Source organism: Paramormyrops kingsleyae, chromosome 14 (assembly GCF_048594095.1).
Source record: "Paramormyrops kingsleyae isolate MSU_618 chromosome 14, PKINGS_0.4, whole genome shotgun sequence".
Lineage (NCBI taxonomy): Eukaryota > Metazoa > Chordata > Actinopteri > Osteoglossiformes > Mormyridae > Paramormyrops > Paramormyrops kingsleyae.
The window spans coordinates 16,126,463-16,141,773 of record NC_132810.1 but is presented as its reverse complement, the minus strand read 5'-3'; the positions used below and the strand labels follow the sequence as shown (position 1 = coordinate 16,141,773).

General features: G+C 56.8%; 1 protein-coding gene across 1 annotated transcript in view; it reads left to right on the top strand.

The window, feature by feature from the left end:
* The window catches only part of babam2 (BRISC and BRCA1 A complex member 2), a 51,124-nt gene that overhangs the window by 18,892 nt on the left and 16,921 nt on the right, over positions 1-15,311 (top strand). The window contains exons 5-6 of the mRNA XM_023793070.2: positions 518-712; positions 1,677-1,751. Of these exons, the coding sequence (XP_023648838.1) occupies positions 518-712; positions 1,677-1,751 (270 nt within the window). The remainder of the gene's footprint in view (positions 1-517; positions 713-1,676; positions 1,752-15,311) is intronic.

Below are 15,311 nucleotides of genomic sequence, written 5' to 3'. Positions count from 1 at the left end.
CGTCTATGCCGTTGGAGGTGACTCCAGGGCCTGTTTTTGCCGTTAACGAGCTGGGCTGGTAGGCGGGGGTTTGCTGGAGCGGCACCGGCGGTGGGAGGGGACTTGTTATACGGAAGAGCGGGGTGCCTTTGGATGGGCACAGAGTGGGCGCACCACTGCGTGTGAGCTGGGGGTGGCGGGGCCCCCTGTGGCCTGGCCCAGCCCGGCTCATCCCAGCCCGGCTCATCCCAGCCCCACATAGCAGTCGTCTTCCTGCTTATGTTTCCTTTGCCCCTTGTTGTGCCTCATGGCCTCTCCGTGTTCTGCAAGTTCTCCGGTATGTTTTAGTGTGTGTTTTAAATTACATAATAACCTCAGGGTGCCTGCTCACTCACACACTGATTGGTTGTGCCCTTCAACCACATTATTGGTCACCTCGAGTGGTGGCGGGCACCATAAGCCCCGCCCACTGCTCTGGCTGCTTCTGTGTGTTCTGCAGCCTCTGACCTTTGACCTCTGCCCCCCTCCCCCCCCACAGCACCTGGTGAGCTGGGATGCCAGAGACCCTGAGTGCCTGCTGCTGCTGGTGAAGGAGCTTGTGCAACAGTACCACCAGTACCAGTGCCAGCGGCTGCGTGAGAGTTCACGACTGCTCTTCGAGTACGACAGCCTGCTGGAGGACCCCAGCTATGGGCGCGGCATGGAGATCTATGCCGGCCGCAAGAACAGCTGGGTACGACCCTGCCCTCCTGCCTGAGCCGCCTCTGCCCCAGTGCCGTCACAGTCCGTCATCAGTAATGCGTGCACATGAACACAGTCATTATAAAGTCTGCCTCTGTAATTGCCCTGGAAGTTCCCATGATCCCTTGGGGCTATATTGATTAGCGTGTCTCTGTAGGGCTAAAACGGCCCGTCTGTGTGGGGCACCACCCTCCCCCCGGGGCATGGTGGGTGAAGCAAGTGGGTGGCGGGGGGTAGATGAGGATTTGCAGCTCTAGGCGCATTGTGGGGGTGGGTGCGCAGGTGTGAGTGGGGCGCATTGCAGTGGAATGAAGCGCCACGTTAACCTGGAATCTTCTGCGTGGGGGTGTCGGAGTCGGGAGAATGTGGAGGGGGGGTACGGAGGTCTCAGTACGGAGGCCTGGAAGTTGTCATTCCTGCAACTCGGGAGCTGTCTGTGAGGGTCAGCATTTGCCCCGGGAGCGTTGTCCACGTCGCCGCCTCTCTGGCCGCTCAGGGTATTGCGTGCATGTGCGTGCGTTGCCGTTTGGCAGGGTAATAACCGCGCCGCAGGTGCAGCAGTAATGAGCACGGCGCGGCGTCACACGCCTCGTCCGCGACCCTATTGTCTGCTGGGCGTTTTTAATAAAGAGGATTTACGGCGGGAGGTTTGTGTGCCGCCCCGCCCAAACACCCGCTTACGTAAGGGCTGGGTGACACGGGAGCTCATGGCAGGCACCGCCCGGTGATCCAGGGAAGCTGGCGGAGGCCCGGCTGCAGGTGGGGGTCAGTCAGCCCCCAGAATCCCTAGCCACTTCAGCCTTATTCCTTAGCATTCCTGCTGCTGGTTTCATTAACCTGCCAAACTATTTTTTTGGTGCTGTACAATAAATAAAACAATAAAATATTATGTTCGCTGGGATTCCTCCCCTCATGGAAGCAGACTAATTGCCCCCCCCCCCCTTTGTGTATTACAGACTGGTGAATTCTCTGCTCGCTTCCTGCTCAAACTGCCGGTGGACTTTAGCAACATCCCAGTCTATCTGCTGAAGGTAGGCCTCCCAAGGTGTGTGTGTGTGTGTGTGTGTGTGTGTGTGTGTGAGTGAGAGAGAGACCGTCCCCTTCGTCCCGCCTCCTTGTCAGTCTCCACATGTAGATGTGCCCCTGTGTCTCTCTGCTGGGTGACAGGGCTGTGAGCTGCCTAATCAGAGACCTGTCACTCCACATCAGGCCCTCTCTGCTCAGTGTCTCCTGGCTACACAGACCCCCATGCCCCCCACCCCCGCCCGCGTTCAGGGATGAAGGCAGTAACTGTGAACTCAGCAGTCACGATGCCCTCCTTTGTTGTGAGGAATTCTGGGTATTCTGGCACAGAGATACATGCACAAGACGTCCGAGAGAAACGTGATGTCATCTGGTCCCCAGGAGGGACCACTTGAAAGGCAGAGAGTTATGCTAGTGACGGTGTTATACTGTGACTGACGTGAGCAGAGAGGGTCAAAGAGCCATGCCAGGCAGAAAAGTCAACCAGAAGGCGTCTGCAAGATTTCGGCAGCGTTAGCACCCTGTCACTGTGTGTCCAGGAAGCCAGGCCTCCCGGCCACATCTAATGTCAGATGTGGGACAGGAAGTCCCCCACTTCCCCACTTCCTGTCCCATAGGCAGACTTCAAAGCTTCACTACTGGCTGCTGCGCTTTTCACCCCGATGCCGTTGCCACGTTTGACGTCGTGCTCGGATGCCGCGGATTCCGCCGAGCCGCCGCATCTCCCGTCTGTTTCCGGCCGTAACCCCAGGCCCAGAGTCTCGGCCAGGTCGGCTGGGTCCTGACGTCAGGCGTGCCGTCAGCCGGCTGAGAGGCAGCGGTGCGTACACATCACAAAGATGTGCGCAACACCATGGTTGTGTCGGAACAAAATGAACAGTGTATACGCGGCACGCAGCACTGCAAGCAGCTCCAGAACAACACGCCAGCAGCAAACAACCCCCTTAAAGGGGAAGTTAACCCCAAAGATTTATCTCTTTCTATCCATCTAGGTTGCTCTGCTTTGGAGATCTTGGCCATAGAAATATCTGGCTTTTCTTCAATATAATGGGACTGAATGACATTCTTTCTGTGGCGAAAATTCAGCAGCAATGAAATCATGACCCGGTCAGTCGAGATAATCCGCAGACTTTGTAGGGAGCAGTTTAACGTAGCAACTATTTTCTTCTACCAAACTCCACACACCAATCATATCACTGCGCAGAAGATTCAAGCACGAGCAAACCGGCAGAACATACCTCCCCGCAGAACAGCATGGACAGATAGATAGCACTGAAGACTTTCTGAAACATCTTTTTTCAGCTTTGAGGTGAACTGTCCCTTTCATTAGAACCACGAGGATATAAAAGCTTATTTTGAGCACCTGATAAATCTGAGAATTCAGATTTTGGTTTTTGATCAATTCTGTGAGTCGGACCAGGCTGGGGCGTGCCGAGGTTCCACTGGCACCCCTTCATGAGTGACAGCACCAGAGTGTAACGCTGGATGAACAGCAGCGGGCGCGTGGGGGGGTTGAGGCCCCTGGCTAGACTGCCCTCCTTTGTCTGCTTCATTTATTCGGGAGATGCACTCATTTCCATCTTTATTCTGTCCTCCCTCTCCTCTGTACTTACCCCGCGTTGGGACCCTTGCCCCTTCTGCTCCCGGAAGGATGGCCGCAGGTCCGAGAAGGAGCCTGTCTGCATGCCTTGTTGGGGAATGTGAGGCGGCTCCGTCCTTATTATGCTTGGGAGGGGGGGCTGACAGAGTTGTTTTTATGTTTTTAACGAGCTGGAGACACAGCGAGCCCTGGGGTTAGTTTAAGTAGCACAGAGTGTGTGCTAAGGCTAGCGGCGCTCTGCCAGGGCCGGGTGGGGGGGTTGCAAGGGTGGGGGGGGGGGGACAGTGTTTTTTTATATACATATTTATAAAAAGAAGAGGATGAGATGGAGCCCCCAGCCTGAAGTATTCGTACTGCTGCCACGCTAGCAGTTTCTGTGAGGACGCCGGCTAATCAGAGTCATTCATGTCTGTCTGCATTCTCGCTGCGATGTGCCCTGTCCTGGTGCATGCTGGGTACATATCACCCCCTGAGATAGTGAGGCCCCGGGGAGATACCAGCAGTGCTGGAGAGGGGTGCTGGTTGGTGTTGACATGGGCGTTGAGCCGAGATGGACGTGCTGTGGAAGCCGATCCTGCAGCATCCGACGGGATGGTCAGATGGCTGAGCCCAGCTGGCCTCCCTGCTCACTAACCGGGTCTGGGTTCCGCGAGACAAAGCCCCAGTTATTATGTGGGTGGCTGACATGACCGGACGCGCTTCACCCAACTTCAGGGTCATGGCGCAGACATACCGGCTTCACTTCGGCTCTGGTCACCTGGCACAGCAGCATCTCTGTCTGTCTGTCTCTCTGTCTGTTATCTTGTCTCTTCATGTCTGACTGTCTGTCTTCCTGCCCATCCATGCTTCTGCCTCCTCATTCCCTGCCTTCCCTCTTTACCCTGACACCAGCACAGAATACACCGGAACAGAAAGTCGGCTCCCAAAACACAAAGACGTTAGCGGAAAAGATGTGACACATTTCACAAGAGGAGCAGCATGCGAGAGCTCCTGCGACACCCTCGTCTTGCTCACTCGCTGACACCTTTCGCCGCCCCCCCCCAGTGCAGTGGCCTCTGGCGCTGAAAGCCCCGCCCCGTTGCCGTTGAGATAACGGCCACACTTTAGGGAAGTGGCTAAAGATAGCGCACTGAGTCACATGATGACTGCACACGTCCTCGCAAGCAAACAGCCCTCCCCCCCCCCGCATGGCCCCGCCACACGGCCCGCGGGGGGTGCCAACGGGGGCAGCGTGGTCGTGACATCACCAGCACAAGATAACCTCTCCGGCCGCCGATCACACACTTCCCAGATCCTCCCCTCGTCTCCCCACGGCTGCCGCACTTTGACACACTGGTTTATTGTGCGTCCTGTCACCCCCCCCCCCCATAGCACTGCATGCTCACAGAGCCTGTTCTGACCCGAGGGCGACAGCTTCGCCGCGATGGCTTGCGGCACAGAGGCCAGCCTGTGCTCGACGCGTGCCATCCATTCACAGTCACCCCAATGGCATCCGCAAGCATTCCTGTGTCATTACCGCTCTCCGCGGCAGTCACATGTCTGAAGGACTGTTCAGGAAGGACCAGCAGTCTTTTGAGGAGCATCGCTTTGGACCTTCGGGTTCGTATTTGTGGCTGCTGTTGATCACATGTGTGTCATGGCCCTCCTCCTTCCCATGGTGCTTTGCTCTGTGCGCCTCCCTGGGCCGCGCGTGACTTCGCATCGCACCTTCCTGCGGCTCCACCGCTCTCCTTTCCCGGCGGTTAGTGGGGTGACGCCATGCCTGGCCTGCAGGGGGACATGTGCGTGACAAGGCAGCAGGGCGAGTGGCTCTGATCTGCGGGCCGGCCATGCCCTCGCAGTGTAAACATTGAGCAAGAGCTCAGGAATCCTTCCGAGCCGTAAGGTAATTGCAGGTTCCTCCTCGGGCCGTCCAGCTTTTCCGTTGCCCTCGTTCACCCTTGCTGTCATGGCAGGGCCTCGCTATTCATGCGGAAGCTTGTAGAAGAGCTGTGGTGGTGGTCGGGGGGGGGGGGGGTTTAAAGAAGTTCTGCCACACCAGTTAGCATCCCAAAGTAAGGAGGAGGGTGGGGCCAGGTGGAGAGCTCCCCCCTCTCGCAGTGCAAGGTCATGCCAAGGTCAGGCAGTGCCTCGAAAGTAGGGGGAGCGCGGCGCTCCAGCATTTTCTCTGCGAGGGTGGGGGTGCTTGGTTTCAGGGGCCTTTGCCAGGGAGAGTCTGGATCTGGGCCCGGCCCTCTGCCCACCCCCCCCGATAGCGTTTGGGTGGACAGATGTGTGAAGTCCTCCGCGCGGGCAGGGTGCGTTTTCACTGGCCGCCCAGCGGGTGACAGTGACGGGGGAGGGGCAGGTGAAGGCCGCGGTCGCCGCAGCCGGGCGTGCGGCCAGCCATGCGGCTTTGGACGCTCTCCTCCGCATGTACCCGCCTTCGCTGTATCATGCATATGGGGGGGGGGGGGGGTTCTCCATCCCCCTTCCCTTCTTCCCATCACTCTCAGACCACGATGGCCCTCCTCATATCTCCTGTCTCTTCGAGGTGTTGTTGACACCTTTTTCCCGCCAGTGGGTGACCTTCCATCAGAAAACGCCCCCGGTTTGTGCCCCCCCCCATCCCGAAGTGACTGTCGCGTGACCCAGCACTCTTTCTCGGGTCCTTCTCTCCATGGAAGCTGGCCTCTCTGCTCTCGCCGCTGCTAATGTCGGGCTTCGTTTGCGTTTGCTCCTGCGGTGCTCCGCTGAATCCTTCAACATTAAAAAGGTGTAAACTAATCCCGGCTGCGTCCCCCCCCCCCCCAGTGGCAGCTGGAAGCCTCCCCCGGTGGTAATGGTAGGTAGGCGATCTAAGAGAACATATCAGCTTGCATAAAGCGGCCCCTTCGTCTCATCTCCCTTTTTGGAAGACTTTCAGGAGCGGGTTTTGTCTGGGGGGGGGGGGGGTTGGTTTTTAATCACCCCCTTACTGTAAATGTTTTTAAAAGGCTTCTCTTGTCTCTGAAGTGACTTCTCTGCGTCGGGGGGTAGACGTTCCATTGCGCTGCATCGTGTTTATTAACGCTTGGGCTGGGGAAATGCCGGATAATTGGTGGGTAGCGCTCGCTAATGCAGAGCAAATGAGGACCTGGAAAGATCAGCGGTGCCCGTCTAGCAGATAAACAATTAAGTTGCCGTTCGGGAGGGGGCTAAATTATAGGCTGGGTGGGACATGGAGGTCAGGATAAATGTCAAAATAAAAGTTCAGAAACAAAAGCTTGCAAGCTTGAGCGAAAATGGCCCCGTGGGATGGAAACAGATTGGGGGGGGGGGGGGGTCCAGGTGGTAATGCCGGCGAAAGTGGAGATGTTGTGTTGGCCTAGTTTGTCACCCAAGTACAGCTACTGCAAAGCGGCCTCCCTTAGACTACAGGTGGTACCGTTAATAGCTGCCGCATCCTGCGTTTTCTCAGTCGCGTGAGCCGACGGTAAGGAGTAGCCTGGGAGGTGCGTTTCGGATGCCCCGTGGGTTACGCGTCTGTCCCCGGTCCCACAGCTCCAGCGGTCAGACAGGAAGGTTCAGGGTTTTGGGGGGGGCGGTTTGCCGACTCCGGCAGTGGAATGGCTTCTATGGAATGCGTTGCGAGAGGCAGTTGCATAACGCCGGGAGGGTCCGGGGGAGGAGGCCCCTCTGCGGTCTCTGCTTCCTGGGTGCACATGGCGCGGTACCAGCCACAGGCAGGGAGGAGCTCCAATTTCCCAATATGGGTCTGGTGGTCCAGTGGGGGTGGGAATTGGGCCTCGTGTGGAGGGTCCAGCTGCCGAAATGCTTCCGTGTCGGCTGCAGTGTACTTGGTCTGTCACGAGTCTAAAGCTGAAAAAGAACCGTTCACCTTTGACTCCGTGACCCTCCAATAGGGGTGACGTGTCGAATAAGGCGACATTCTTCCCCGGGACAATGGCTGCTTTGCCCGTCCGCCTTTGAATGGCACCGCGGTCAGACTGCATCGCAGAGAGAGGGTGCTGTAACCGTAACCACACAGCTGCAAAGGGGACATGAAAGGGATGCCGACTGTGGTGTGACCCCCCCCCCCCCGCGCCAAGCCTGAGGCATCAGACTGGCCCCCCCCAAAAGACACGGCCGGTCCGCTGATTATCCCACGCACCTGCTCCAAGCGGCTCCGTCTGCCGTGGGGGTGGATGCAGGTGGGAGCAATCTGAAATATTGTGGTTTTTTGGGGGGGGTTCGGGGGCCACAGTTGGCAGGAAACGGCGTTGGCCACGAACAACCCTGTAGACTGCATTGGCAATAAAGGCAGCTCACCTGCTCCGCTCACGCCATGGAGCGTGCAGACAGCCCCCCCCCCCCATCACCATAGAGCCCCTGGGGTTGGGGTGGCTCTGCCATCTCAGAGCAGAAACACACCTGCAAGATTTACTAGGGAAGGAATAGAGAGTAACGGTGGGTGGGGGTGGGGGGGGTGCTTTCCCAGCATGCCTCTGGTACATCATCCCTCACCATGGACCTCTCATCCCCACGGAGCCTCTTCCTCCTCCATTTTCTCACTCACCTTCTTCATAACGTCGTTTTTCGTCCAAGAGAGCCGTGGGATGGTGTCTCGGGGAGGGGGGGGGCTTGAGGGGACGGTAGCGGCAACCCCCCCCCCCCCTCCCTCCCTCCCTCCACCAGCCGCTTTCCTGCCTTTCTGACATTTCTGCTGCAGAAGCTGAAGACTGACCTTCAAAGCTGCCATTATCAACGGTGATTACTGCACACCCCCAGCCGGATGGGGTGGGGGGGGGGGGGGGCTTTATGTCAGGGCTGTTTGGATCGTTAGGGCTTGTAACATCCATTCAGATCCCATGTGACTAACATGTTAACTAATTAGATTAAGGTTAATTAGTCATGGTTAATTAATCTTGTCTCACTTTGCGGGTGGCCCCCCCCGTGGTTCAGAACGCAGTACATTCCCCAGGGGGAGGGGCGGAGATTTTCATAACACTGCTCATGCCGCCTTGCACCCCAGCCCATGAATCCCATACCACGGATCAGGTGATGGCCCCTTGTTGATGGGGCACCCCAGGCCGCGAATGCATCCGTTCCCGTTTGAGGTTACGCTCGCCCCCGCGAAAGGCTGCTGAAGATGTTACTGTTACCTGTCAAGTCAAGGAGAGTCAAGGCCAAGCCGCGGCTCTCCATTTCAGTCATGTGTGCATAGATGTAGCGGCTGCGTACGGGGGTGGCCGCATGCATGCCTGACTTAAAACTAAAAAAAAAAAAACGCAAGCGAGAAATGTTACTCTCTAATAGTCATCTATGCTGGGGGTGAAGCAGGAAGTAATACAGGCTTTTCGAGGAAAGCCGATGGCGTTTTGTCAGACAGATGAGTTTCTTTGGCTTATGTAAATGGACCACGGCCTCTGCGGCGAGCGAACGAGGGCAGGACAGTTAGGCAGGGAGTGTACAAGAGGGCCAGAGGAGGGCGCGACCACTGGGAGGGGGGGGCGGGCCGGGCCGGGACAGGCCTGACCGCGGGCGTGTGCTGTTTTCATTGCGAAGGTGCTTACCTCCTTTAAAGTCACAATAGAATTAAAATAAACAGCACGCAAAGTTTTAGTGGCTCTGGTAAGGTACACTTTCAGATTTTAGCGAGGGCTTTATCCAGATGATCGTTAGTTGCCTTATCAGGCTGCATGAGAAGTGAAGTCAGGTCCACAATAGTTAAACAAAGTCTGCGATGTGAACTTGGCTACATAAAGCCCTATAAAAAACGCACAGTTCCGTGCAGGGCCATGTGACCTCACCTCCCAGCGTGAAGTGGCCATGTCGGCAGGACCCGGAAGCTTCTAATGACGGTGCCGAGCGTGGTGACTAACCCTCCACCAACACAGAACAAAAACCAGCAGAGCTGGTGTGGGATGGGTCAAAGCAGATGCCCATGGCCTGGCCCGTTTTGGGAGGGGGGGTCTCGAGCCAGCCTGGGGCTCCACTAGAGCTGTCGGGGAGGTTAGCGCCATTTAGGCTGTTGACCTTCAGTGAGGTCTCCCTGCTATTAAGACTACAGAGCCAGCGCTCCCTGACTCTCTCGCTCAGTGTTTCCTGGGTCACTTCCTGTTTTTCTCAGGGTACGGCCATCTCTGCCTGTCACTGAGCCTCTAGGTACCAAGGTGGGGCTAGTTTGTGTTATTGCTGTGGTTTTTGTTTGTTTTTCTCTGCCGTGTTTTGAGTTGGGAGCTCAGCTCACTGACAGGACAGTGGTTCCTCCAATAGTGTGGCACTTCACATGTTTGCACACGATGTGGATTCATAGGAAATCTCTGTAATTATTAATATCTTTACCAAGGTTGAAGAACACCTCTGTACATATAATAGTCTCGTTACAAAATGCTCCATAAACAAACCGGACTTCCCAATTGGTGTCTAATGTTCCCAGTTTCACTCCCAGCGCATGGTCTCGGATGTTGGGGGGGGGGGGGGGAGCCGGCTGTGCGTCTGAAGGGCTCGTTGGGATCACGGAGCCAGTGGTGATCGCCATGGCGACACCCTTGCCGATTTACGGCGCTCTATCAGATATCGCCGGATCCTTGAGACGTCAGCGCCGCGCTCACTCAGATTCTGCTGGAGACGGCGCTCTGTGGCGTCCATCTCTGGCCCGATCGCAGCCCGAAATGCTAATGAGATAACGCTGCATAATGGCTGGCAGATTATTGGCAGGCGCCCCTGTCCTCGCATCCGTCCCGCGTCTATTTCAGTCTCTGACACAGATGGAGGGGGGAAGATTACCCCCGAGTTTACTTGCGCAGATTTTTGTTCTGTGGGCCGACGTTTCAGACACCTGCTCTGTGCGGTCGGCGGAAATATCAAGGAGAGTGGCAGACACTTTCATTTTCATTTCTTTTCCCGAAGTGTCTTGCCCTCTCCAGACCATCCCTTCTCAGTAGTACTCTCACAGCACATCCGCCGTTTCCCGCAGTGCCGCTGGTGCCATGGCGACAGCCGCCCTTCCGTCCCCACATTCCCCCCATCCGCCGTTTCCCAGAGTGCCGCTGGTGCCATGGCGACAGCCGCCCTTCCGTCCCCACATTCCCCCCGTCCGCCGTTTCCCAGAGTGCCGCTGGTGCCATGGCGACAGCCGCCCTTCCGTCCCCACATTCCCCCCGTCCGCCGTTTCCCAGAGTGCCGCTGGTGCCATGGCGACAGCCGCCCTTCCGTCCCCACATTCCCCCCGTCCGCCGTTTCCCAGAGTGCCGCTGGTGCCATGGCGACAGCCGCCCTTCCGTCCCCACATTCCCCCCGTCCGCCGTTTCCCAGAGTGCCGCTGGTGCCATGGCGACAGCCGCCCTTCCGTCCCCACATTCCCCCCGTCCGCCGTTTCCCAGAGTGCCACTGGTGCCATGGCGACAGCCGCCCTTCCGTCCCCACATTCCCCCCGTCCGCCGTTTCCCAGAGTGCCGCTGGTGCCATGGCGACAGCCGCCCTTCCGTCCCCACATTCCCCCCGTCCGCCTGCAGAGGTGGAGGAATCAGCAGGTCCTGCTTCACCTCCTCCTTTGTGGCTCCGGCCTGTGCTGCGGTTACGACACCCCCGCTCCTCTCCACAAGCCATGGGCCCGACGAATCTTGTACCCCCCCCGCCGCCGTCTGTTGGAGTGTGGGCGCGGATGCGGCGGTTTGTCAGCGCCGTGTGCCGGTACGGACAGCACGTCCCGCCCCCCGTGGACGCGGCCGCGTGACACCGGCAGGCCCGTCTCAGTGGCATGGTGAGGCTCATGTGCCTGTGTTCATTTTCATCCTGTTGCCCGTGGTTGTGTTCCCCGTTACCACGTGTTTGCTGTGTCTGGGGTGGGGGGGGTCTGATCTGTGTCATCCCTACACGTGTTTCCCTAACAGCGAATGGGCTGGCATTTGCACACGCGCATGTGTCTGTCCGTGCGAGTTTTGTTTCAGCTGATTGTGCAGGACATCTCCCCGTCTTGCTACGGAAAGGCCCCCACGACCTGTATCTGGCACTGGGCTCTCAACATCGCCAAATAGTTTCATGGAAAGATCAGCCAAGCAGAACTACCAGCACCCCCATCCGCCACCAAACCAAGTGTTGGCAGAGCTGTGCATCTGAGGGGTGGCGCCTTCCCCTGGGCGCTCGCAGGCTCCTCATGCCGGCTACGGTCGGCCCCGGGCCCTTAGGGGCCCCGGGCCCTTAGCGGCCCACCTCCAGCATCCATCTGCACCGCTGCCTGTTTGTTGACTAGGGTGTGTTTGGCCACATCGCGTGTTGATGTGAAAAGGCTGAGATGAGGGCGTGTCTCCTAGGACATGTGTGGGCAAAGTGTTGGAACACACCCTCCCCCTCCCTCCCTCTCTTTCCGTCCCTCCCTCCCTCCCTCTCTTCCTTCTCCTGGGTTAATACCGGTCACACGCGCTTGGCTTGGCCCTCACGGACACCTCCGTGTTGCTCCGTGCAGAGCCCTGCCGGCCGCGATCGGCCTTTCTCACCCGTGGGCCCGGCGCCGCTGTCAAATTTCCATATTGTTCAGAGCAGGACATTTGATAAACAAAGAGATTGATCTTATAGGCATTGGGGGGGGGGACATGGCGGCGTTAACTGGAGGAGGGACAGCCCAGCATGGGTTCTGTGACAGCATGCCACACAGGAAATGGCAAAAACATCTCCCCCGACAGTGATAAAGCCATTATTCATGTTTTTTTCTGTTTCTTTATTACTGTAGTGAAGGTAATCGAGCGAGTTCCTGGTAGGGGCGGTGAAGCCCTGAACAGGGTCACCCTGAACCTCCCACCCCCCCTCAAATAAGGGCTTTTTTCCCCCCTGCATGGAGACAGAGGGTGTCAAAACACCACGATACCTCTGGTGGTCATTGGCGTTTTCGGAATGCAATAGCTGGCTGGTTTGTACGTAGCTGTGCTTTCGGGGGGTGGGCGGGGCATGTGTGGCCCACGGCGGCCCGCGGGGTGTGGGGTGTGGGTGCTGTTGTTCAGGTGCGCTGACTCGTAATTAAGCGGGCTTTACCAAGACAGGAATGCTGGGAAACCGGAGTGCAGCACCGCTGCCTGCAGACAAACAGGCTTCTCACCTTTCCAAGGGAGCGATCAGGCTTAGGACCAGGGCCCGTGTGTGTGTGTGTGCGTGTGTGCGTGTGCGCGTGTGCGTGTGGCCATGTGTGCCAGCGTGCGTGTAATGTAAACTTGATTTGGCAGTTTGCCAGCTGAAAGGGTTGGAAATGCCCCCCCCATCTCTCTGATACAGACTGCGTCCCACTCGCGAAGTGAAGGGAGAGGCAGTATCACCACATTGTGCCCCCAGTCTTGGTGCGCATCTGCCTGCCCCCCTCTGCCATCGTGTCCCGTTCGCAGAGTGGAGGGCCGCTTTACGTTGGTCTGTGTCAAACTTGGCATGCCCCCCCTGCCCTGGTGGTCAGAGCACGGCTTCTCTTCCCACCCCTGCATCCTGCTAATAAACAGCACCCCCTTTGTCATTATTACCTGCCATCGCTGTGCCCCGCTCAGGACGGCATGTGTCTGTGACCGTGAGTCACGCGTGGGTTTTTTTTTTAAACTTCCAGTCAGAGATGATGGAGTCATGAAGTGCTCTCTCTCTCTCTCTCTCTCTCTCTCTCTCTCTCCCCATCTCTCCGTTTTTTTCGCCCGACCATTGTGCTGCACGGGTGTGAAAGAATGTATGTTTTTGTTTAAGGTGCTTTCTGTCCAATTCAGCTTCATTCAGCTTCGCGGCTCGTTGCTTGAGTCTCAGAAACAATGATCTTCTTCAGCGTCGTTCAGAGATGCACTTCCTGTCTGTGAGTCATCACCTCCGGCGACATTCTTTTGATGTCCTCTGTCCAATGAGCACCCCCCCCCACCCCCCCGGGAGGCCATATTACCCCCCTAGTGGTAATCACCCTTCGCCACCGCAGACGGCGTCTGGCCCGAGGCATCGGGATGACGTTGGTGACCCCTCTCGCTTTTGGTAACGGGGGTGCACAGAGATACTGAGAAATGCAAATTATGTGGGGGGTGGGACAGGAATCATTGTGACTTTTCTGGATGAGAGTCACAGAGCTATTTTGCTCCATACCAGAGGACCAGCCGCGTGAGGCATCTCTGTAGTTGGGGGGTGTATGAGTAGCTGGTTCACGTCAGCAGGCCGCCGTGCCGTTACACACACAGGCTCTGTGTAATTAACAGGCCTTTTCTCTTCCCTACTTTGTTTATTTGCTGGCTTCATTTTTTTCAATTTGTGTTGATAAGATCGGATCGCGTCAGCACTTCAGGCAAAGTGCTCGATCGAGGTACAACTGCAGTGCCAAATCTGGGATCACACCCCCCCACTGGGATTCCTCAGAAATCCGTATCTGTTCCTTTCCTGCCTGAGTTTTCTGATGGGCCACATTTTCCTGGGTTTAGCGGTGTGAGCTCAGCCAGCACCATGAGTAGGCAGGAGCCCCTTTTGTGTACCGGGCCCCGTTAGGTCCTATATGCCCGGGGGGGGGATCCCACCCCTTTTGGCTCGTCAGCTCGGGATTTGGCCCAGTGCTCCGGCGCCAACATATCCAAGCATTTGGCGAGCAGCCAAGGCACGCAGGAAGCGGTGAGCACAGCAGCCAAGTAGTGTCACTGGCCGCGTTAACTCCTTCGCGGCAAACGCATGTCGTCACCGTGCAGCGCTGACTCACAGGCCAGCCCTCTGGCTTCCAGTAATAATGGGTCGGAGTCCCGCCCCCTCCCCAAGTCCCCCCCGGTGGGAAGAACAGACGAAGGTCTCCGTGCGCTCCGTGGCCAGGGATGACCACAAGCCGGAGGGTGTTTTTGGTTGGGTAGTCCCCCCACACCCTGCACAAAAGCCATCTGCGATGCGGATGACAGCGATTTGGAGAACGAGCTAATTTTTGTATGTTCATTAATTTTAGCATAATAATTTTCTTTTTTTGGTTAGGCCCAGAGATGTCCTAGTATATTTTTTGTTAGATAAATTATCTTAAATACTTTTTGTTGACAAAACTTATACAGCCGTCTGTACCATTGTTTCTGATGTTTTTCTGTTCGCACACCCAAGCACACACACACATACACACGCCACCATTACAGAATGTTAGCGGCAGTAATTTCCAGCCGCGCTTTATCCCACGTTCCCGGCAAGCCGTGTCCCACATTTAATCATTTCCTGTTGACCTCCGCAGCTGCAATTTTCACATCCTGCCGAAGTCCAGCCTGGGGGGCTTTGCTGCTAAAGGTACGGCATGTGCCTGGCGCTTCCGAAGCACCTACAGTCTTTCCTTATAAAGGGGGAGGCCCTATTATCTCCACCATCCTGTGAGGTTCTCCTCCGCCGTGATGGAGGGAAGGATACTTGCACTATGTACTTTTGAAAGTTATGGTGCGGGCTGCTTGTTCAGGTTAGGCCTTGATTTATGGGCCTGATGTCAGTCGGACTTTTTTCAGCCCCGTTTGCCTGATGGGACAGGATGAACTTCCATGCTGATGTCAAGCCAGGTGTGGTGATTCATATTCCTTGGGAAGCCAGTTGCATCACCAGCTGCTCCGCAAATTGTGGGTGTGTACTCTTGGAATCGGCCCAGGAGTTCCACCAAGGTCCTGGGGGAGGGGCAGCGGGCGCTGTGTTCTCCTACGCGGCGGGAAGGGCGTGGTGCCTCTTCATCGCTGCCTCCTCCGCAACCCGTTCTGAGAAGTTCCCTGACTTCTACGGATTTGTAGTGGGGGTGGGGGTTTGCACAGCCATTTGCCATGTGCGAGCAGGGGCCCACCCTTAGTGTTCTGTATGCCCCATACCACCCTGGTCAAGGCAGAGGTCCCAGAGCTGGTGGTCTTCTCAGAGAACTGGCTGGAATAACCCACCCAAGCCCACTAACTCTTGCTTTGAGTTACTATGGCTGATGGGACACAGTCACCTGCGATGTATCAAACATGCACTTGGCTGTTGAAGGATGAGGGCATCAGGTTAAGGTTATAGTCTGTAATATCGCAAGCGA